The sequence below is a fragment of the Hyperolius riggenbachi genome, chromosome 2 (genome assembly GCF_040937935.1).
Source record: "Hyperolius riggenbachi isolate aHypRig1 chromosome 2, aHypRig1.pri, whole genome shotgun sequence".
Classification (NCBI taxonomy): domain Eukaryota; kingdom Metazoa; phylum Chordata; class Amphibia; order Anura; family Hyperoliidae; genus Hyperolius; species Hyperolius riggenbachi.
The window spans coordinates 209,952,527-209,976,126 of NC_090647.1; the positions used below are offsets into that span (position 1 = coordinate 209,952,527).

Here is a 23,600-nt window from a genome sequence, read left to right on the forward strand (position 1 = left end):
AGGCACTGCCATGGTTAAATTTGCATACATCGTCATCCATGCGAAAATTCGCATATAACCGCATGCGAAATTCGCATCCGCATGCAAATTTTTACCGCGGCGATTCCCACCGCACAAGTGGAAACGGTAAAGGAAGAGCTAAGAAACTCCAGTTGTTATCTATGCAAATTAGCCATTCAGCTCCACGACTTTCAAAGTGGCAGAAAACTCTGCCAGACACTTGAGATAATAAGCTTTAAAAGACAATATATCTTTTTTTTCCCTCTGCAGGGAAGATTTTTCAGAGCAGGCTAGTGAACTTTTGAACCCATTTAGACTGCTGAGTAGTGTCTAAACTGCAAATATTAGAGAATGATGCAATGTTATAAAAAACACTATATAACTGAAAATACAAATATTAGAATATTTTCTTTGCTACTAAAATTCTAGTAATTATCCGTATTACACAACCAATTCATTATATAATAATAATTTTTTCTCTTCAGTGTCTCTTTAAAGCGTACATGTCAAACTCCTCCACGCGGGCCAAGTTTGGCCCTTAGAGCCATTCAGTTTGACACTCAAGTGGATACCCAACTTTGCATTATTTTTGTCCACTATAGACTGCCACTGAAGCTATATTGGAGGTGAAGCCCTAGATCACGATGGAAGCTATATTGGGGAGGAAGGGGGAAAATCATTAGACACATGGGAAGTGTATAGGGAAGGGATGGGGGTCACAAGACACCAGGGAACTGTATAGGGGAAATATGACTACTAGAGACTAGGGAACTGTATAGGGCAGGAAGGAGAGCTAGTAGACACCAGGGAACTGTATAGGAGAGTAAAAGGGGCTACTAAACATCAGGGAAGTGTATAGGGGAGGGAGCTGGGCCATTAGACACCAGGAAACTTTATAAGGGAGGGAGGTGGTCACTAAACAGTGATGTTGGCCTGTGACCTGGTCCCGGTTTTCAATTTTGGCCCACTTTGTGTTTGAGTTTGACACCTCTGCTTTAAAGCAAAGTTCTCCTCTTGTGGCTGTATTCAGTAATGCAGCTGTGCATTCATTTCTGTGAACTGTCAATTAAAGCTGGCTATACACATTTAGATTGCCACCATATGTGGCAAGAAGATCAGTATCTCTCTGATCTGAATCATCTGATGAGGGATTGAATCTCCCACATACAATGCACACAGATTTTCAATAGTTTTCATCTATCCGGGCACAGTGCAAGCATAAGTTTATAGTGTGAATGCTGCACAGTACATGTGGCATCGCACTGTAAAAAATACTGAGAACAAGTTCCAGCCCCACCTCTTACTTTTGCTGGTAGGATGCCTTTCACCAGTTTGAGTTAAAGTGGACCCAAATTAAAAATACAAGATTTGAGAAATAAAATCTATTTTCTAAATTATAATAATAAATAGCAGCCTTTTTTCAGCTGCATGATGACAAATATACAATATTTTACATTTATTGGAGGAACCCCTCCCTTCCTTTCAAATTGCCGGGACAGAATCCGGCAAACTGGTGGAGTAGGTGGTGTCCGGCAATGGAGGAATTGCTAATGACTGCCCCCAGTATAACCCTAGTTTATGAAAAGAGAAGGGTGAAAAGCATGCACTGAAATGCTCATTGGTTTGAAGGAGTGTTTATTTATCTTTGTATGTGTTAGAGTGGTGCAACTAAATATTTTTAATTAAAAAAAAAAAAATGTTTGGTTTGGGTCCGCTTTAAGTGCCTAACTGATTTTACTTCATAGTTTTATGAGTGTGAAGCACACCATGGTTTGTTGTAAAGTTCATCATTGCAAATAGCCAGACACACCATGCTGCAATGTAACAAGCGGTCAGCCAGGAGTGGTATTTTCACACCTGACTGCTATTTGTATTACAGCCCGATGTGTGTTTTCTATCTGCTGCATCTCTGGTGATGAGCTTTACAAGTCTGCCTCAGGGGACTCTCCTGCATGCTGGGAGGGGAGAGGCTGTGCTAATGCCTTTTGTGAGCTGTGAGAGGAGAGGAGTAAAAAATACTTCAAACTTCTAGGAAAATATAGCCCTTTTTCTAACACTGTAAACTTTTTTACAGCAAGACATTATGATATAAAATGAGTTAATGGGATCCCCCTCTACAAGAAATGGCTTTACCATTACCATTGCTCAGTAAGAAAAGAATAAATGTCCTGTTTATTTTATAAAACTGTTAACATCTATACAGTACAACAGTATTCTCCACTCAGGGCAACATTAAATCAAAAATGGGTATGAAATTAAAGGACAACTGAAATGAGCTGTATATGGAGGCTGTACAAGTTTAAATGTACAAGTTTCTATTGCGTCACTACAGTCCTGGGTGATCACCAAAGGCCCAGTTCCAACATCACTTCACTAATATATCCTGGCATTTGGCCTGTGCTGCTGAGGATGAAGTCACTCCTCTAGCTGATCACTCCCTAGCTGCTTCAGCCTTTGGCTCCAAGCAACAGGAGATTCTTTAACCCTGTAGCTTCCAAAACATCTTGTGCATGTATGTTTGTTAATTTATCTCCTGTATTTTCCTGCATAGGGCGCCGCTATAAACAATATGGACACACCCACACCCGTCATCACCCGTCATAGGATTGTAATATACACAAACATCAAGCTCTATGTAGCAAAGTCCTGCAACAGATGGAAAAATAAGTTCATAAAATCAGAAAAAGACCTGGCTATAAACATCACCAAACCAATGAAATATAAACCATACGTCTTCATTAAGTCAAGAATCACATAAAAACATTTAAAACCAAGAACTACCTAAAATGATGTCCATGATTGTGTATATATATATGAGGGGAGGGGGTGGGGGGATGGTCATAAGTATATAAACCCCCAGTCTCATAAAAAATAACGTTCATATATTAGTGCAGAAAGAGACTTGTGCTAAATTATGGCCAGGTCTTTTTTCTGATTTTATTGATTTATTGATTTATTAGTTTACTGGCTACTTCTGCACATTCCATAGTACTGTTGGCCTGGATGGTGCTTTTCCATGTGGTTGAGTTTTGGGAAAAATGATCATCTCCAACCCAAATTAACGGGCTTGCAACATTCAGACAAGGATGTAGAAACAACAGTATAGCAAGGAGCCTACACAAAGGATCCTGCAGTGTGACATCAGGTTGCAACCAGGATCCAGGCATGGTTTATATCCACATAGAGATCAGAGTAGCCCCTTGTAGCGGGCTATAACTAGCAATCATTGGCAGGCTTAGGTAGTACAATGTACAGAATGGATAGCATGATACTTTTGTATTCCAAGCAGGCCAGAAAGGGCTTTGTTGCCGTGGTACTAACAGCAGTAAAGGGAGAGAGTACTGTGTGCAAGTGAAATGATGCAGCTCTGGAGATTCTGGCAAGTTTCTCTGGATGTTACCCGGTCATCGGTGGAGAGTCAAACATGTTGTATATAAAAATATATAATATATAACCACACTTCCTATATTGGAATTGTGCTGCTACTCATTTTGCTGTTGGTCAACACAGTTTCAAGATATTCATCAGGATTCTGCATTGTCAGCTGGTTATCAGTCATTTGCAAGGGTCACTGGAAATCTGTAAGAAATGAACATCACGATCCCTAGATGTAACCTACGGTAACTGCTGACTCCCAGATGGCAATGCCAAATCCTGCTGGCTGATGTTAGTTTGAAGTTCTGCTGTCCATCAAGTGACCATGAAAGGTGTAGAATCCCAGTCACATCATGGCAATAAGTATTGCCATATTATTATGTTGTTTTTTTTTGTTTGTTCGTTTGTTTTTTTTTGTTATTTAAAATACAAGAAGTAATAGACTAAAAAAGGTATATTTACATAATGCTTTGGATGCTGAATAGTCAACCTAGCAGAGCTGAGAGCTTAATGCCAAGGGCTGAAGGGGATAGGGACTGATGGGATAAAGGAGTGATGTCATAGGGGGGGGGGGGGGGATACTAGCCAAGGATTGAGAGATAAAAGTAGAGCGGTCCAAGAGTTGTACATCTGTTACTACTCAAGACATGAGTGGTGGTGGATGTCTGTGGGCTTACATTTGCTTTTGTACCTTTGGATGTGTGTGCAGGGAATACTGCATGTTCAATCTTAGTTTCTGTGAAGGTATGCTTAATGGGGTAATGGGTTGTACACAGGTGAAAAAAAAATCTGGAGATCCACTTTCCAGCATGCTCCTTTCTGACGAATTGTCTGGAGTTTTCTTATGAGTGTAATCATTTTATGTGTGTCCGGACCATGAAATTCACACAATAATTGTAACAGCAGCTGAAAATAGTCATCCAAGAAACATAGGATAGGAAGCTCTGAGAGCTGAGTGTCAGTTCTAAATGGATTTTAGTGGCAGTGGTATTGAAAAATCTCCACAGGCTTCCATGATTCCATGACAGTATAAATGAAATCTGTTTTGTATATTAGAAATTCAGTTAAGTAAATGCCTATGAGGACATAAATCCAGGCTGCTGTGTGAACTATTTCAGTCACATTGACAAACCCCCTGAAGCAATATTCTGACTTCCATGATGTGACAGGTTGTCTGAGAATGGCTTGTTTGTTTTCTAGTATGTCTGGAAGATCTGTACACAGTTTGTTTGTAGTGTATACGGTATTTCTCAGCAGTTTACGTGTTAGGTACAGCTGCTAATGGTACCACATGTGTGATCATGTTGGCAATTACCATATATACTCATGTATAAGCAGAGTTATTTGCCCCCAAAAAATTGGCCCAAATGTGGGGGGGTCTCGGCTTATACATGAGCAATGCTTTAATCAGTGGCTCCCCAAAAGGTCCTCGGCATGTGCCTCCCCCGCTGGAGCGGCAACAAGTCTGTATTTGTCCCCAATATGTGCTGGTTATAGCCTAATGTACAGCGGCATGTGTCCCCCTGCCAAAGCAGTACTCTCGGCTGTTTTCCCACACTGCTCCCCGCCTAAGTAGTATACACAGATACCGTACATTGTCAGTCTCCGCCCCCACCACCCCGAGTGTCCCCGGCATGTGCTAACATACAGTAATTGGCCAGCAATACTGGCGGCTGTTACCCACAGCTGTGTGTCCTAACCGGCAGTACTCGCGGATGCATAGTTACGGTACTATGCGGCTGTTTTCCCGCACTGTCCCCCTCCATAGTAGTATGCAGCGTTACTATATGTCCCCGGCATCTCCAGAGTCACGCACAGGGGTGCAATCACTCACCGCCAGGATACATCTTCAGCTTCTCTATCCTTCTCATTTCTATCTCGCCCTCTAGTGGCGCCTCACATTACAAGTGCCACTGAAGTACGTCATAGAGAAGAGATGATAGAGAAGCTGAAGATGTATCCTGGTGGCGAAAACCGGTGAGTGATTGCACCGCTGTGCGCGACTCTGGAGATGCCGGGGACACTGACATATAGTAACACTGCATACTACTTTAGAGGGGGACAGTGGGGGAAAACAGCCGCATAGTACCATAACTATGCATTCGTGAGTACTGCCGGCCACACAGCTGCGAGTATTGCTGGCCAATTACTGTACATAAGCATATGCCGGGGACACTCAGGGTGGTGGGGACGGAGACAAATGGCATACAGTGACTATGCCTACTATTTTGACGGGGGACAGTGGGGGAAGATGGCTGCAAGTACTGCTGTGGTAAATTGGCAGGTGGTCACAAGCTGCTGCACATAAAGCACCAGCACATGCCGGGGATACTGGGGGGATGAGTACTGTAACTTTGTATATTGCCTTTTTTATGGGCCTAATCATTGCACAAAGAGCAATGACACCATGTGAAATCTAGGAAGGAGCCAGTGGTCAAACCATATCTTTTCAGCTGAAGATGCTGGGGTCAGAGCTTTGGGTTAGTGATCAGAGAGCCCTAGGAGGTTCTCAGTAAGTGCTGCATTCTATTCTCGGGTTAATACTTGGGTCAATGTTGTTTTCCTGTTTTGGGGCTTAAAAGTTGGGGGGTCGGCTTACTCTAGAGTATATACGGTTTGCAAGTGCATTACTTTGTAAATGGCCCAGTGACTCCTGGCTTTTGAAAGGCCTTGAGTACTAAAACTCTATTAGTTATTATAACACTACACGGCTATTACTGTTAAGTGTTGGTTATAATGATGCTCAACATCCCTATTTCACCATAGGATGTCTTGCAGATCTAAAAACCTTGTGGTTTTCTGTGTGCTCCCTTATTTATTTGTGAGTCCTTTACATGTCACGGGTATTAAACTTTATATACATATAGTCTTCTTTTATTCATTTTATTCATAGATTGCCAGAAGGACAACAGAGAGTTGGAGGATGTTTTATGAGCCTGATGCCACAGATGAAGAGTTTGTATCTTGCTTATTGTGCCAATCACCCTTCAGCTGTCAATGTCCTCACGCAGCACAGGTAAGGTTCATTGTAAAGAAATGGAGTATTTATAATCCCGTGAACATTGGCTTTATCATGGTTTATGCTGTTGTACTATTTGAAGCAGAAGAGTGTTGTACAGTTTTAGCCATCCGTAAAAGCAAGACGTTTTTCATTCGGGATGATACCATTTTTTTAAGTTGGCCAATAAATGGTATCCTGATTCACAAATTCTTGCTTTTACTGTCGTGCTACAAATCAATTGCCTGAGCAAGATTTTCCTATTATAGAAATCTGATTAAAGTAGACGTTCTTTATGTTTATCTTTTTATTCTATATACAGTACATAATTTAAATTTGTCACCTGCATCCTATACAATAAAATGCAAGTGTCCCTGCTTCATCACCTGAATGGTTGTGTGTCCCTGGCTTTTTTGTACTGAGCATGTGCGCAGCCAGGGCAGCTAGGACACAGGGCCTGATCTGACAGTTTGCTGTGTGTGGTTCACAGAGGTTCTCATTGCATTGTGGGAAATAACAGCTTTTTCTAACTGCCAAGTAAGCAGCTCCCTGGGTGCATATACTTCAGACAGTGGTGGGGAACGAGCAAGTGGGACGCGTATGTGCGCGCATTGCAGGGGTAACGGCTGTGACCTAGCGGGCGGGCCTTTTTACTAGTTTTATTATAAAAGCTCAAACACAATTTAAAATCATGTTGATGTCACAACAATACTGTTCATAATAGTATGGATAGGGTTGCTTTTGAAGTAGAAGTCACCACATATATATACCGCATTTAAAATAACTTTTTTTAAAATAATCCTGTGTGAATTTACTAGCATGGATTATTTCACTTCACTCCCACTGATTCCCATTTGCCTCTTGGTCTGGACCAATGGGAATCCTCTGCAGGAAATTCAGCTATGCTTGTTAGTAGGCACCCCATCAGCATCTGCCAGGGAAGGAATGGGCAGGGAAAGTAGTAAGCCATTTTACAGTCAAGATAGAAGATTTCAGAAGAAAAAGAGCAAACACAGATAAACATAAGTAAAGAATATTAAGAGATGCAGATTATGTTGCTGAATTTATAATAATCAAATATATATATATATAAATATATAAATAAATATATATGATGACCATGAATACCTTTTAATGCTTTACCTGAGTGAGGATGCAGTTTAAGGTGACCAAATGGCAGCAATAAGGGTTCACACATATCTTGCCTAACTGATATATACTGGCAGTGTAACACAATGTGTGTCTGTATACACGCTCTGTAGTGGTCCCATTAATTACAGCCCAAAATAAAATGTCCTGATTGCATAATTGCACAGCACACAGAACCCGCAAAGGGCCTATTTTCTATCTTAGCAGTCTCCATTTGCCCGCACACCGTCCCCCAGTCCGTTTGAAGCCTTTTGTTAATTGGATATAATGATGGCCTGGGATGATACAACAGTCACTCTCCCGCTTAATTTGACTAAAGAGAGAGTGGATGTGAGCAGTAACATGCCATTAGAGGAATGCTCACTTTGGTTACCCATCTTTTGCATTCAGTGACCATGAAATCCTAAACTATGTTTTTACCAATGGTATAGGCCTTTTCCCCTGATCTAAATATTATAACGTGTTTAGAAAAATGTAATTGTGAGTTGCCAGGCTCATGGTATTGGGGTTTAATTAAAAATAATAAAAATTCAGTATAATGCTAATAATTCAATAAAACCATATTTGATCTCTAAAGTCTTGTACACTAATATAGATATTTCAGGTGAGGCTTTAGGCCAGGGCCATTTCTGTCGAGAAAAGTATGGTAGCCCTGATGCATCACCCCAGGTTGTTTGCCCCTGGGCTCTATTTGGCTTTTGATTCGGCCCTGGGAATGGAAAAGGGTGTATATACTAGCAAAAAAATTTGAGATGAGTTCAGACCTCATTATCTTAAGATGCACATCTCCGTTCCCTTCATTAGGTGTAAAAAAAGTGACAGAATTACTTGGGACCACACTTATCTAATCACTAACATTTTTTCTGCCTATGAAAAATGTAAGTCAGTGGTATTACTCAGTCAAATGGGATTTTCTGCTTGCAGCAACTTGAAGCATAGCATCGCACACAGTGTGCGATTTTTTTCCATTGACAAGATGTTGTGAAATGATGTGCATGTGTTTAAATGCACAACAAATTGCATGCTGAAAACTGCACTCATCTTTTGCATTACCAAGTGTGCTCCCTGCCTGAAGTAACCATGTAGTGCATACATTTCCCTGCAGAGTTTGCATGATCTTTCATCACCTCTAAATTATTTTTCTCTCACTGAACGTATCTAATCTGCACCACTACTGAGGCCACACAGGTGTTTCCTGTTTCAATATTTTTTTTTTCATTGAAAATGAACAAATAACATTCTAATTTAACAGAACATGTACATTAAAAGCTTAGAGGTACAGAAAAGTGCAGATATTTAATGTACTAATTTATCACTTAGCCTTGCCTAATAGTACATAGAAGCCAAAGAGAATAAATATGCAGTCCACTGTAGCCTGGGGTTTGTGCTTCTCAGATGATCATAGAATTAATATCCTGAGCCCAGCTTTATCATTGGACGTAAAAATAAGCATTAAAACAACAAAAAATACAAATGAAATAAATTAAAAAAAAGTTTGAGAACCACACCAACACTATGTTTAAAGTGTGAAATTTCACTGAACTACTCTGAGGTACGTGGATGTCATCCTGACCACCTTGGAAATGGGAAAAGTTTGTGTAGAACAAGAAAAGGAGAGAAGGATAAATAAAGGAAGAAAAGAGATGAAATAAAGGTGTTCCAGGAAAGGAGGGGACTGGTGGTCTGGCATAGGTGCAATATGTCTATATGATGCCACAAGGTTGTTTAAAGTGAGGGTGAAAATGCCAGTCCTGACAAGTTTCTTATTGGACTGTGGTGACCCCATGGGGCTCAGTAAAATCCTAATTATGACAGCAGCCTTACAACATAGGATGGCAAAGTGGTTAGCGCTGTTGCCTTGCAAGCGCTGGGTCCCTGGTTCGAATCCCACCCAGGTCAACATCTGCAAGGAGTTTGTATGTTCTCCCCGAGTCTGTGTGGGTTCCCCCGGGCACTCCGGTTTCCTCCCGCATCCCAAAAACATACAGATAAGTTAATTGGCTTCCCCAAAAATTGGCCCTAGACTATGATACATACACTACATGATACATACATGGGACTAGATTGTGAGCCCCTCTGAGGGACAGTTAGTGACAAGACAATATACTCTGTACAGCGCTGCGTAATATGTTGGCGCTATATAACTACATGAATAGGGGGGCAGTGGTTTATGTAATGTTAAGTTTTGCAAGCCATACCATGGAAACCTTAATACAGAGATATCCCCATGTATACATTGGAAAAAAAACATCAGCACCACTCCATTAATGTGACATATTTGTGTGTGTGCTGTGTTTTTTCATATTTGTTCAGTCTGCACTTGTGTATAGTTGACAGATGCATTTAACCTGACAGTGATTAAGCTGATCTCCTCATTCATTGTTCTTGGTTACTTTTTGATGACAAATGTACACAGGGTCTGCTTGCCAGTAAGTAGTGACAGGAGACAAATGTCTGCAATGTAAAGTGCATGCTCAGGAGATGGTTCTCATTACCTTAAAGGGATACTTAAGTCCAAAAAAAAAATGATTTTTACTCAGGGCATCCCTCAGCCCCCTGAAGCTGTATGGTGACCTCGCAGCTTCGCTCCGATCCTCCTGTCCCCGCCGGCAGGTACTTTCGGGTTCGGCGACAGCCGCATACAGGCTGGGAACGCGAGTGATTCTCCGCGTTCCCAGTCGCTATATCACCTTCTATGCTGCTATAGCGTATATGTGTGGCTTTTATCCACAGTAGCACGTTTTTATTTTAAAACTATAATGGCCCATAACTGAGAAGTGAATTTTATTTCCATTTTTTTATTGGTCCCATTAAAATGCATTTAAAATAACTCTTAGCAAAATGTACCACCCAAAGAATGCCTAATTGATGGCGAAAAAACAAGATATAGATTGTTTTGTTGTGATAAGTAGTAATTAAGTTAATAGCGAATGAATGGAAGGAGCGCTGACAGGAAAATTGCTTCTGTGCTAGAGGTAAAAATACATGCGGGCTGAAGTGAGGAGGACCTTGCCAAGCTGGTGGAAGCTCTTTGGGCCCTTTACACCTAATCAGTTGCTCTGTTATAACTGAAAGAAAACTGATTTTCAAAGTAATGCCCATGTTTTCCCGTGGCACATACGTGTTTTAACTGAAAGGTGTTTTTTTTTCTTCGTTTTTTTTTTACAGTGCACTGCTATAGAAAAAAAACGCGTACTAACGCACACTAGCACATACCGACGCCTTAAGTGTAAAGGGGCCCTTTGCCTGGCATCTTTACACTCCACCCTATCTGCTTATTTTTATTTTGTGAATGATTAAAGCTACCATGTTTCGCCTAAAGTAAGACATCCCCTGAGAATAAGACTGAGCAGGAATTCCTAGCATACTTGAAATATAAGTCCCTTCCCCCCAACCCCCCCCCCCCCCCCCCGAATGTAAGCCCTACCTGGCAGCAGCCCACATAACAAAAGCAAGTCACGCTCAGTACAAAGTCTGGATACCAGGGGCGTAGCTAGAAATGACTGGGCCCCATAGCAAAAAAAATTGCCCCCCACGGACCTCCCACCCAAACATTTTGTGGGGAAATCTGATTTCCCCACAAAATGCAACCAGATTGTCGGCAGATTTCCCAACAAAATGCAACCAGATTGTCTGCAAATTTCCACACAATATGCAACCAGATTGTCGGCAGATTTTCACACAATATGCAACCAGATTGCCGGCAGATTTCCCCACAAAATGCAACCAGTTTGTCGGCAGATTTCCCAACAAAATGCAACCAGATTATCGGCAAATTTCCCAACAAAATGAAACCAGATTTTTGGCAGATTTCCCCACAAAATGCAACCAGATTTTCGCCAGATTTCCCTACAAAATGCAGTATATGTAGTTAGGTCTAAAGTGGGCTAACATTACCTGGAGGGAGGGTGGTTGGGCAGGCTGGCACACTATTTGTGGTGCAGGCACTGCACTGGGTAGGCAGTTAGGTAGCTGGGTGGGAGGGTGGGCAGTTAGGTAGCCGGGTGGGCAGTTAGGTAGCCGGGTGGGCAGTTAGGTGGCTGGGTGGGCAGTTAGGTGGCTGGGTGGCAGGGTAGGCAGGAAGCCAGGTGGGCAGCTAGGTAGCTGGGTGGCAGGGTAGGCAGTTAGGAAGCTGGGTGACAGGGTAGGCAGTTAGGTAGCTGGGTGGCAGGGTGGGCAGTTAGGTAGCCGGGTGGGAGGGTGAGCAGTTAGGTAGCCGGGTGGGAGAATAGGTAGCAGAGTAGTTAGTGGGGTAGGGGCCCGACTCCTAACCCCCCCTGCCTCACCTGGGGTCCCCCCTCCTTCCATCAGCGGCGAGAGGGCGGCATATACAGGAAGCTCCGGCGGGTAATCAGCCGCTAGAGGTTCAGCCGCCTCCCGGGCTACGGTGTCTCCTCTCTGTATTGCTGCTCGCAATAAACCAGGAAGCGGTGCGAGCAGCAATACAGAGGAGACAGCGTAGCCCGGAGGCAGCTGAACCTCTAGCGGCTGATTACCCCGCCGGAGCTTCCTGTATATGCCGCACCTCCCGCCGCTGATAAAAGGAGGGGGGGACCCCAGGTGTGGGGGGGGGGGGGGGGGTATGCCGCCGAGGTCAAGGAAGGGAGGGAGGTCCCGGCAGGCGGAATAAAAAAAAAAGTAAACAACAAAAAAAGTTCTCTCAGCTGCGGGCCCCCTGTGACGTAGGGCTGCCGCGGGGCCCCATAGCAATGCTATGGCTGCTCTCCCCATTGCTACGCCCTTGCTGGATACCAGAGAGCAGCAGTATAATGTGAGTTCTACAGGCAATTTGTTTTTGTTGGAGCCAGCCCTCCTGATCTGTCGTGATAAGCATCAGCAGCACTTCACCTCTTCCCAGGACACATAGCTTATCCTGTGGTAGCTCTGGGGAGCTTGACTGAGGCAGGGAACACACTTTTCAGTTTTCTGCATGCGTTTTCCTGCATACTTTTTCTGCACACCGTGTGTTTCTAAGCAGGAAAACGCGCAAGTTTTTTCACAGCAGCTGATGTAATTGATAGAGAAAACTGACAAAATGTGCAGAATCATGATGCAGAATGTCAGTTTTTTTTTCTGCGCGAGAACAAAATATTAAAGAGGATCTGTAACATCAAAAGATCCCCTGGGGGGTACTCACCTGGGGTGGGGGAAGCCTCCGGATCCTAATGAGGCTTCCCATGCCGTCCTCTGTCCCACGGGGGTCTCGCTGCAGCCCTCCGTACAAGATGACGTCATTATTTACCTTCCCGGCTCCTGCGCAGGCGCTCTGACGGCTGACGGCTCCGAACTACACGAAAATACCCGATCGCCGTCGGGTCTGCTCTACTGCGCAGGCACAAATTTCCGGCGCCTGCGCAGTAGAGCGGACCCGACTGAGATCGGGTATTTCCGTGTAGTTCGGAGCGGAAAGCAACCACAGCGCCCCCTCCTGGAGCCTGCAAAGGTAAATATTGAACTGACAGTCGGCTCTGTCGCCGGCTGTTCGGAGGGCTGCAGCGAGACCCCCGTGGGACAAAGGACGGCGTGGGAAGCCTCATTAGGATCCGGAGGCTTCCCCCACCCGAGGTGAGTACCTCCCAGGGGATCTTTTTGACGTTACAGAGTCTCTTTAAGTGTGTACTTGCCCATTGATTAACATGAGTTCTCAGTTTTTCTGTGCAGAAAACGCGCACGAAAACAGTCAAGTGTGTTCACTGCCTGAGAGTTCTCTGCAAGAAATAGACTCTTTAGGGCCCTTTTACACTTAAAGGGAAGGTTCAGGGAGGGTGGAGAAAAAATAAAAATCAATTTCCTCTTACCTGGGGCTTCCTCCAGCCCGTGGCAGGCAGGAGGTGCCCTCGCCGCCGCTCCGCAGGCTCCCGGTGGCCGACCCGACCTGGCCAGGCCGGCTGCCAGGTCGGGCTCTTCTGCGCTCCAAGTCCTGGCACTTCTGCGTCCCACGCCGGCGCTCTGACGTCATCAGATGTCTGCCGGGCTGTACTGCACATGTGCAGTAGTTCTGCGCATGCGCAGTACAGCCCGGCAGACGTCCGATGACGTCAGAGCGCCGGCGTGGGACGCAGAAGTGCCAGGACTTGGAGCGCAGAAGAGCCCGACCTGGCAGCCGGCCTGGCCAGGTCGGGTCGGCCACCGGAGACCACCGGGAGCCTGCGGAGCGGCGGCGAGGGCACCTCCTGCCTGCCACGGGCTGGAGGAAGCCCCAGGTAAGTGGAAATTGATTTTTATTTTTTCTCCACCCTCCCTGAACCTTCCCTTTAATCAGTTGCTCTGTTATAACTGAAAGGTCAACTGATTTTCAAAGTAATGCCCATGTTTTCCTATGGCACCTTTTACACTTAACACGTTTTAACTGAAATCTTCTTCCCAATGCACTGCTATGGAAAAACCGTGTACCAACGCGCAGTAACCCGTACTAACGCATACCAACTGATTAAGTGTAAAAGGGACCTTACCCACGTGATTAGCAGAATCATTTTCTTGTGAGAGCCAATATCTGCAAACCACAAGCTCTGTGCACGCTGCTTGTGTTTCAGCATGGCATGCAGTATATACATTTTGTATAGGAAAACTACCAGTGTTTCCCCCACGGTATGTACACACCTTAGATTTTCAAGTAAGACTGTTCTAAAACGGGGTACAAGTGTACCCCACTATTGCTAGCAATTATTCATGTTGGATCACAAAACCAGCCTTCAATGTATTTCTGTATTCACAGCAGGGCACCCACTGCTTGTCCCCACCCCTCTTCAGAGACCAGAACAGGCTGCAAGCAGTGAGTGCAGTGATAGTTCCCACCACAGTATTTCCAGGGGGAATATATGTGAATGTGTGTACATTGCTTGTATCTGTGCTATTGAGCTGCAATTTGGAGTGGTTGCTATGGCTATTGCTAAGATAAGATATCTGTATTGTGGGAAAAGTGTTAAAGTTGATAAAACACTTAAGTCAAGCTCTGTCTGTCTTCCATACCATTCATGGAAGATATTTGGCATTAATATGGTACTTACTTGTTGAGGAGTAACTGGAGCATGGATAAGCAAAGCAGTGAACTCTTTGTGTCTCTTGCTCACTTGCCTTCCCCAAGCTTGGCTGTATGCTGGGGAGGTGATGTCATCCTCCCATCAGATCTGGAGAAAGGAGCCCCAGCCTTCTATCTGAACACAAAACAAACTGCTCATAGTCCATAGCTGCATAGTGCGTTGGTGCTCACAGTACAATGCGGTGCCTGTGTGCCATCCTGAGGCCTGTTAGTGCTGAAAGTTCCTGCTCCATCTACTACAAGCAGCAATCCGCTTCACAAGTGTGAGTTGGACGTGAGTTTTTGTGGCTAACTGCTTTCGTGTTAACAGATTTTTACACTGTCGAAAGTCTGTTCTTGCACCTGGAAAAACAGATGTCCTCATTTTGCATCATTTTATGCTGGTAATTGTATGTAGGCTAATATGGTCTACTGCTAACATTGTAGCGTTTATCTATAGTTTGGTATGTTATGGAATTTAGTATCTCTACCAGAAAGGTATCTTGATGATCTTTTCATTTAGTCTGTACAGAGCTTAAATGGATAATACAGTTCATTTTTGCAGTTAAGCAATACCCCTATTAGCACAATTATGAACGAAAGCTGTTAATTGCTATTGCTTTTTTCTTTTTCCTTTTGTACATTTAATACTTACCATTATTGTGTCTGGTATAGATGCCTGCGCTTATTAATATTATAAGCTATTCAGTGTTTAGCAAATCCTAGTAAAATTGGAATTGCAGTTTACTGTTGTCAGTGATGCAGTAGATGAACGGGTTACCATGGGTTACAGGAAAGTAACAATGGGTTGGTGCTAACTGTGTTGAACAGACTTACAAATCTGATTAGACTTGTGCTTAGATTCCAGTGGTGGAATAGTACTGCATAGCCATACATAAATCTACTAGAGGTAATTGATATTATTTACTCTGTAGAAGCAATATTGCAATCCCACTATTGATAAAGCAGTGACTGAATTGTTTTTGAGCCCTTTTGTGCGTTTAATCACAGCTGTGCATGGGTGGAAGACGTGCTTAGTATCATAGCACCGCAGCTAATTTCTATGTTTCTTATATGAATCTGTAGTATTGGCAGTAAATTCATTTTATTCTGGTTAAAACCTGTATTTCCACCCATTATACTCAGTCCTGTGGAATGGTGCAGGGAAGATCAGAGCTGACATTGCTTTTTTTTTTTTTTGGCTGACAGAAGAGATTGTTGCTATCTTGTAGGTGGTTTGCTTGTTTTCCTATTGTGTATTCCGGTTTCAGTGTCTGTGTGAGCTGTGCGCAGAGGAGACAGTCTGGCTATTACTTGCAAGAATCAGAACAGACTGCATGAATGAGCGTTTTGTGCTACTTTGTGCAGCTGGGATGAAATAATTGTTACTATTTTACTGCTCCTTTTCCCAGATAACTGTGCTAATGTGACAAAATGAAACTGTGCGCAATCTAGAATTTCCTCCTCCTTTCAGCTACCCACAATGTCTTCCTTCCACCACCTGCCTCATTGCACAAAAGAGTTGACAATACCTCTTCAGAATACATGGACCAGGAACATGTTGTTCGGTTAAAAGTTCACATGTATAAAAAAATCTGTTTTTCAAGATCTCCAGGCAATTAGCTGAGAAATTCAGTGTAGTGATATTGCCCAGTGAACACTGCAGCTTGTCAGTCTGGTGAAGCAATATTAAGGGTACTAAAGATGCTTTGCAAAGTGGGTGTTGACAAATGTATGTGGGTTTAATTGTTTGGTCCTGGGGCTGCCATCGCGCCCAGCGGCGTGACGCTATCGCCAAGTGGTAAATGTGACCTCATGGACCATGGGACACGTGCATCTGCAGATGAATCCCTGAGTATAGTCAAAATTCTAATTCTGTTGCATACTGCTTGATCAGTCTGTGTCTGACAGAATAACCTGATCAGAAGATATCCATTCCCTTTGACAGACAGTCTCATATCCAGAATCCTGAGGCCACATGCGGTTTCCTTTCCTTCCTGGAGCTACAGATATTGAATATCAATTTATCCCTTCCACCATGGGAATGCAACTGGCCATTGTGTTAGTCAAACATAGTTTAGGTTCACCTTTAAAGAGGAACTGTAGCGACAGTAAAACAGTAAATTATTCAGGGTACTCATATGTAGGTTAAATATCCTGGTTTCAGCATCAGAGCTATATATTGCTGTATATTGATATGCAACACCGTCTTCCCACTGAGGCTTAACCTAGAGTTATCATCCTAGACTGTTTATTATGAGTAATCCTCCCCCCACCCCCAGTCATTCTGGGAGACCAGCTATGTTTTTGTACTGGCTTTAGAACCCTCCGTAAATAACATTCTGCAGAGATTACCTGCCAGTACTAAAGATAATGCCACCTGTGATAAACTTCAGAAAGTTATATAAGTTTGAATATAAAAGTAGCCCACTTTCAGTTTAAACGGTTTATTGCAGTCTGGCCAAAGAATGTTATTTCTGTTTACTGATGAGGATCTTTATAAGTAACAATACTTTTCACTTTTAAATACTGTCTACCTGTCCACAAACCAAACCAGTCGCTTGAAGTGCAATGTGAGTGGCAACCCCGTGGCCCGTCCACTTGCCTGGGTGCTGAAGTGTGTTCAGCATAACTCAGGTTTACAAATGCAGGGTTCCAAATTCAAACACAAACACTATCAAGCACTTGACGAAAAATCTGAAACTACAAAAGCCTCATTCACACTGCTTTTCATGTTTTCTTGTAATGTAGTAACACATGAACACTGACAGCCCAGATTAATCTATAGACTTCTTCTCATTTTAATGCATTTCTGCTACCAGCTTTTTTTCAGACCACATTCAACTTTGTCCATCAAAGTGTATTGTAATGCATCTGAAAACCCAGGCGTTTTCACAACATGATCCGATTCTGTTGCCAAGGATCACTACTGATTTGCTTTAATAAATAGTTGTTCATGGACTTGTGATGTACAAAAAATGATTGTTACCCAAAACTTTTTCTTTTTTTGGTAATTTGTGTTAGATAAAATTATTGTATAGTAGTGATAAATAAAAAAAAAAGTGATTGACCTGTATATTTATTTTGCAAGTTATACGTTTGCTTTAAAGAGACACTGAAGCGAAAAAAAAATGATGATATTATGATTTGTATGTGTAGTACAGCTAAGAAATAAAACATTAAGATCAGATACATCAGTCTAATTGTTTCCAGTACAGGAAGAGTTGAGAAACTCCAGTTGTTATCTCTATGCAAACAAGCCATTAAGCTCTCCGACTAAGTTAGTCGTGGAGAGGGCTGTTATCTGACTTTTATTATCAACTGTAAGTGAACTGTTTACTTTTTCTCTGCTAGAGGAGAGGTCATTACTTCATAGACTGCTCTGAAAGAATCATTTTGAATGCTGAGTGTTGTGTAATCTGCACATATTATAGAATAATGCAATGTTAGAAAAAACACTATATACCTGAAAATAAAAGTATGAGAATATTTTCTTTGCTGCTAATCCTCTAGTAATTATTCATAGTACACAACCAATTCATTATATCATATTTTTTTTCGCTTCAGTGTCTCTTTAAGTATTGTACACAAAAGATGCTGGTTTGCCCGGCACTCAGTATAAGGAGGGTAGTGAGGTCTGCTGCACCCTATGAAGATTAATACACAATCCCGTCCTGTTCCTTGCTGTACCTGGGGTCCTACGTGTGGAAGCGTGCAGACAGATATTGTTGAAACAGGAATTCGTATATAGCACACACCAGGCAATCTGTGCACCACTTCCTTTAAACACTTGATTTATTCTCCCATACAGTACATCAGCAGGTATATAGGCAAAAGTCCAGTGACAGCATTTTCATGTACATTGACATTAGATTGATCTGACCTGTGCCATGGACGGGTGCGGGAGGGTGACCAGGGGAGGGGAGGACTCCCCTGGTCACCCTCCCGCACCCGTCCATGGCACAGGTCAGATCAAGTGTTTAAAGGAAGCGGTGCACAGATTGCCTGGTGTGTGCTATATATGTCTCTTTAAGTATGTAGACTGTGATGAGCTTACTCCTGTGAATATGTACAAGCTTTCCAGAGGCGCCAATAGAATAAAAGTCACTTAAACGAGCTTAAAACCGATGGGGCAGTGGTGGGCCTATCCCATCCATGCAGACAAAGCAAACAAAGGAAGGACTGTGGCATCAACAGTCAAACAACAATTTTATTTATACTCCACAGTAAAAATTGGTCTATTTTTACTGTGGAGTATAAATAAAATTGTTGTTTGACTGTTGATGCCACAGTCCTTCCTTTGTCTGCATGGATGGGATAGGCCCACCACTGCCCCATCGGTTTTAAGCTCGTTTAAGTGACTTTAATTCTATTGGCGCCTCTGGAAAGCTTCTACATATTGCGAAGTCCACCCTTGGTGGAGGGTTGTACCCATCTTCTTCCCATCTACAGAGAGCGACTTTTAATCCTGAGTGGGGTCAGGTTAATCTCCCCACCTGCCTTCACAGTGGTTGCCTAATGGTAACCCTGGTTTGTGAGTATTAAATTGTTATATTACTCATTATTAATTATCATCTATACAATATCACACTATTGGGCTCTTGGTGTCCCCCCTCCCTTTACTCCTGTGAATAGTCATATATTATTTGTTCTCTATGTACTTAATCACAAACTTCAGTATTTTAATGCAAGAAAGCATCAAGAAAAATGAGTAATTTGAAAGAAGGAGACCATCCTAACTGTCTTACAATGATTGTTAGATGGTGTCTGTGTCTCTCGCTTCAGCGTTCTGTTTGCCAATGTCTTGACTCTTCTCTTCTATGTTTTGGCTTTTGCAGTGAGGAACTTGGAGAGTTCATGGAGATGAAAGGTGCCAGCAGTCCTGGTATTCTCGTGTTAACAACTGGCCTCAGTAAGCCATTTATGCGTTTGGACAAGTACCCAACCCTACTTAAAGAGCTGGAGCGACACATGGAGGTGTGGAAAGTTGTTTTGGTGTTTTGAGTGTTTTGTTTGGGGTGCCGTTCTTTCATTTTAAACACATTTTATTTTAATTGCAGCATTTTCAAGTATAAATAGCAATTAATGTTTTCACAATGTTTAACTTCGCCGTTGACTCCTTGGTCAACAGCTGTTGAAATTTGTTTGCTGGCGGTCAACCAAAAGTGCATGAAATGCTGTAAATTTCATAGCACACTGTCAAATGGGCCTTAGGTCAGGGAAACCATCAATATCTGATATGGCTGTAAGCTGCGTACTGCTGTGCACCACTTGATTGATGGAATGTCGATCAAACTATTGCCACCATTAGCTGTAATGCTGGTTACACACATTGCGATTTCCCGCTCGATTCGTGGGATCGATTCGATTTCCAACATGTTCGATCGGGTTTCAATGGATACAGCCGTCGATTTTGCATACTTAATATGCAAAATCGACGGCTGCATCCATTGAAACCCGATCGAACATGTTGGAAATAATCAAATCGATCAAATCGATCCCGCGAATCGAGCGGGAAATCGCAACGTGTGTACCCAGCATCAGAGATGGCCTGAACAGTTTGCTGGCCGACAGTTCCTGGTAAACATGGGCTGTTCGCATTTAATGCTAATTTTTTCGTAAAAAATTTGTGTTCACTTTTTTTACATTGAAGCCACTGACTTTAGCATAAAATTTTCAGTTTGTGAACACTAGGGGTGAGCAGAAACTACGCCCAAACGTAATTACGCGTCGTAATTCATAATTATGCATCGTAATTGTAATGCAAAGTTTGTAAATTACGCTTACGAATTTACGCGTAAAAATCTACAGCTATGCGACATTATGACTGTCCCTTTCGAATGTACTATACCTTTAAATATGTACGCGTATAGCACATTCGGAAGTGACTGCTCAATAAACATATTTTTCAGATGTACGCTTACAAAAATACGCATTGTCAAGGGCAGTGTTCTCCCCAGAAATTTTTTCCAGCCGGGTGGCATGAAAAAGTAGCCGGGTGGCGTGCGAGGGGGGGAATGCAACTCTGCTTACAGAATAAAAAGAGGATGAGGAGGCAAACCGATGTACCTGCTAAGTACACACAATGCAATTTCCGGACAGATTTACTGTCAGTTCGACAATTTTCAACATGCCTGATCTGATTTCCGATTTTCTGTTCACTTCTATAGGAAATCGTGCAGAAATCAGATAGGACATGTTGGGAATAATCGATCTGACAGTAGATCTGTCAGAAAATTGCATTGTGTGTACCTAGCAGATTGTTTCAGATTAAGGTGCTCAGGTCCCTTTTTAAGCAGACCTGAACAGACAACCTCCTCTCTGCTCTAAAAGATGCACAACAGCATAACCTTTAAAGGACAACTGTAGTGAGAAGAATATGGAGACTGCCATATTTATTTCTTCTTAAACAATACCAGTTGCCTGGCAGCCCTGCTGATCTATTTGGCTGCAGTAGTGTCTGAATCACACCAGAAACAAGCATGCAGCTAATCTTGTCAGATCTGTCAATATGATCAGAAACATCGGATATGCTGCATGCTTGTTCAGAGGCTAGGGTAAAAGTATTAGAGGCAGGGGATCAGCAGGACAGCCAGGCAACTGGCATTGCTTAAAAGTAAATAATTATGGCAGCTTCCATATCAGTTTCACTTCAGTTGTCCTTTAAAGAAAAACATTTGTTACAGCTGATACAAATGCTGCAATAAATCTGCAGTGTGTCCACTTCCTGCTTTCTTGGAAGCAGATATGTTAACATTCAGGGCTTTTCAAATGAGCTTATCTGCAGTCATGTGACACAGAAAGAGATCAAATTAGACAGGCTAAACTGTGTAAATACAGGGTGCATTTCTCTGCTTTCCTTCTGTCCTGTGCAAGAGTTCAGCTCCACTAAATTTCCCCAGTGTGCAGGGGGAGGGGCAGCACTACAGATACAAAGCTGGGGCCAGCGAGAAACACACACAGCAGGAGACAAGTGCATACAGACAGCCTGTCATTCAACATGCTCTGCATGGCTGTGTCTCCTCTGCTCACCCCCCCCCCCCCCCCCAAAGTAAATAAACATGCAGAGGCCTGAAGGGGCATCACTTCTCCTGATCTCCGTGTCTCCCTCCAGCTGGACTAAACGTGCAGCTGCCGTTTTCAACTACTCAGGCATGTTTTTTAGCTGCAGTCTGGAGGAGAAGGAGAGACTACGTGAGCCGCTCTGAGGCTGTCCCGGAAACTCACGTGGCTCTCATCTCACTCCTGGAAGCTGCTGCTGTGTGGGCGTTTTTTTTTTGCTTTACTGCTCTCTCCGGTTTCATTAACGAGAGTGAGAGGCACCGTAATAAAACAGATCCTATCACTTGGAGAGCAGTAGGAAGAATCGGAGCAGGAGTCCCGCCCCTTACAACCCGCCCAGCCAATCCCTCCCTGTCTCACCAGAACACTTGAGCTGACAGGCAGAGGAGCGCTCCTTCAGTGTACAGCATCAGCCTTTGCTATTGTGCGAGGCTGGCGCTGACTGAAAGCAGGCAATGGAGCGCTCCTAAGTGAAGTTTACTAGAAGCCCCAGGCGAGCACATAACAGGCGGGCGGGGCTTCAAATCAGCCGGGCGGCCCGCCCACCTAATTAGCCCTGGGGAGAACACTGAAGGGGATTTTATGCATAGAAACATTAAACGAATGCAGCAGTTTTTCTGTACAGGCAAAAGCGTCCGCATACAACTACGTTCAGCTTACACGTAATTGCCTAATTTAATGTGTAATTACGTTTGACAAGCCAGTCACATAAATGTAATTCCGCTACGCGTAATTGCAGAAAATTATGCATAATTAAATGTATACGTAGTTTGCTCATTACGAGCAACCCTGGTGAACACAAATATACCACAAATGTTTGCGAATCGCTGTTGGCAGCAGGCTGCACAGACTTAAATGGCAGACGAACAGCTGACGACTTTAGCGGTTAAACGCAAAGCTCCATTACGTGCAGGAGGCCAGTTGGTACAAGGGGAAAAAAAATTCAAAAAGACCTTTTAGTTCTTGAGAAAATTGATTTTAGAGTTCTCATTCTGAGTGTGGGAAATGCTTCAATGGCCTCCGTCTTTAGCGGTTAATAGCAAAGCTCCCTTACGTGTTGGAAACATCAAATTTGCCGGGTGTGTTAAAGTGGAATATAACCCTACATTTCAACTTTGCTCTAAAACATTATTTACAGTATATTATATGCAAAAAGCATTTTTTTTTACTAGACTAGCATTGGAAGGGTTAAACACAGAGGTTTAAAGTTCCGTGGAGAGATATGCAGAAGTTCAGATTGTTACATTCTATTTAGTTAAATATATCTATTGAGAAATGTTACACACTCTTTGGCTGTCCTCCAGCTCCTTCTCAGTGAGAGAGAGTGAGTCACATTCAACACTTAGATACATTTATGTAAACAAAATGTATCTATGTCAGCTTCGGATGCGTCTGCAGAAATCTCCAGGAACTTTAAAGCACTGTGTAACCCTTCCAATGCTGGTCTAGTAAAAAAAAAAATGCTGGTTGCATATAATATACTGTAAATATTGTTTTAGAGCAAAGTTGAAATGCAGGGTTATATTCCGCTTTAAGGAGGGCAGTGGGAAGAAGAGGAAAAAAATTTGGCCGCGTGGGATCCTCCTGATGTGCTATGGGTGCTCTGTTCGCCTGCCATTTAACCTCTTGAGGACTGCAGGGCTAAACCCCCCTAGTGACCAGGCCATTTTTAGTCAAATTGGCCACTGCAGCTTTAAGGCCAAGCTGCAGGGCCGCACAACATAGCACACAAGTGATTCCCCCCCCCCTTTCTCTCCACCAACAGAGCTCTATGTTGGTGGGGTCTGATTGCTCCCCCCATGTTAATTTTTTTTGTAATAAATATTATTGTTTCCGTTTTTAACGAAAAAAAACCCTGTTTCTTTAAATGCTCCCCCCCAGCCAGCCAATCATAGCGATCAGCTCTCATAGGCTTCACCCTATGAGAGCCGATCGCTCTCTTGTCCCCCAGGGCTGTCCCAAGTGCAGCGCTGCACCATGTAAATAGACGGCGATCAC

The 23,600-nt window shown here is 43.1% G+C and overlaps 1 protein-coding gene across 7 annotated transcripts in view; it reads left to right on the top strand.

The window, feature by feature from the left end:
- ARHGEF7 (Rho guanine nucleotide exchange factor 7) overlaps nucleotides 1–23,600 on the top strand; it is a 202,919-nt gene that overhangs the window by 119,029 nt on the left and 60,290 nt on the right. For all 7 annotated transcript variants that reach the window (XM_068268051.1, XM_068268052.1, XM_068268053.1 and 4 more), the window contains 2 exons: nucleotides 6,269–6,391; nucleotides 19,379–19,517. In XM_068268051.1, the coding sequence (XP_068124152.1) occupies nucleotides 6,269–6,391; nucleotides 19,379–19,517 (262 nt within the window). The remainder of the gene's footprint in view (nucleotides 1–6,268; nucleotides 6,392–19,378; nucleotides 19,518–23,600) is intronic.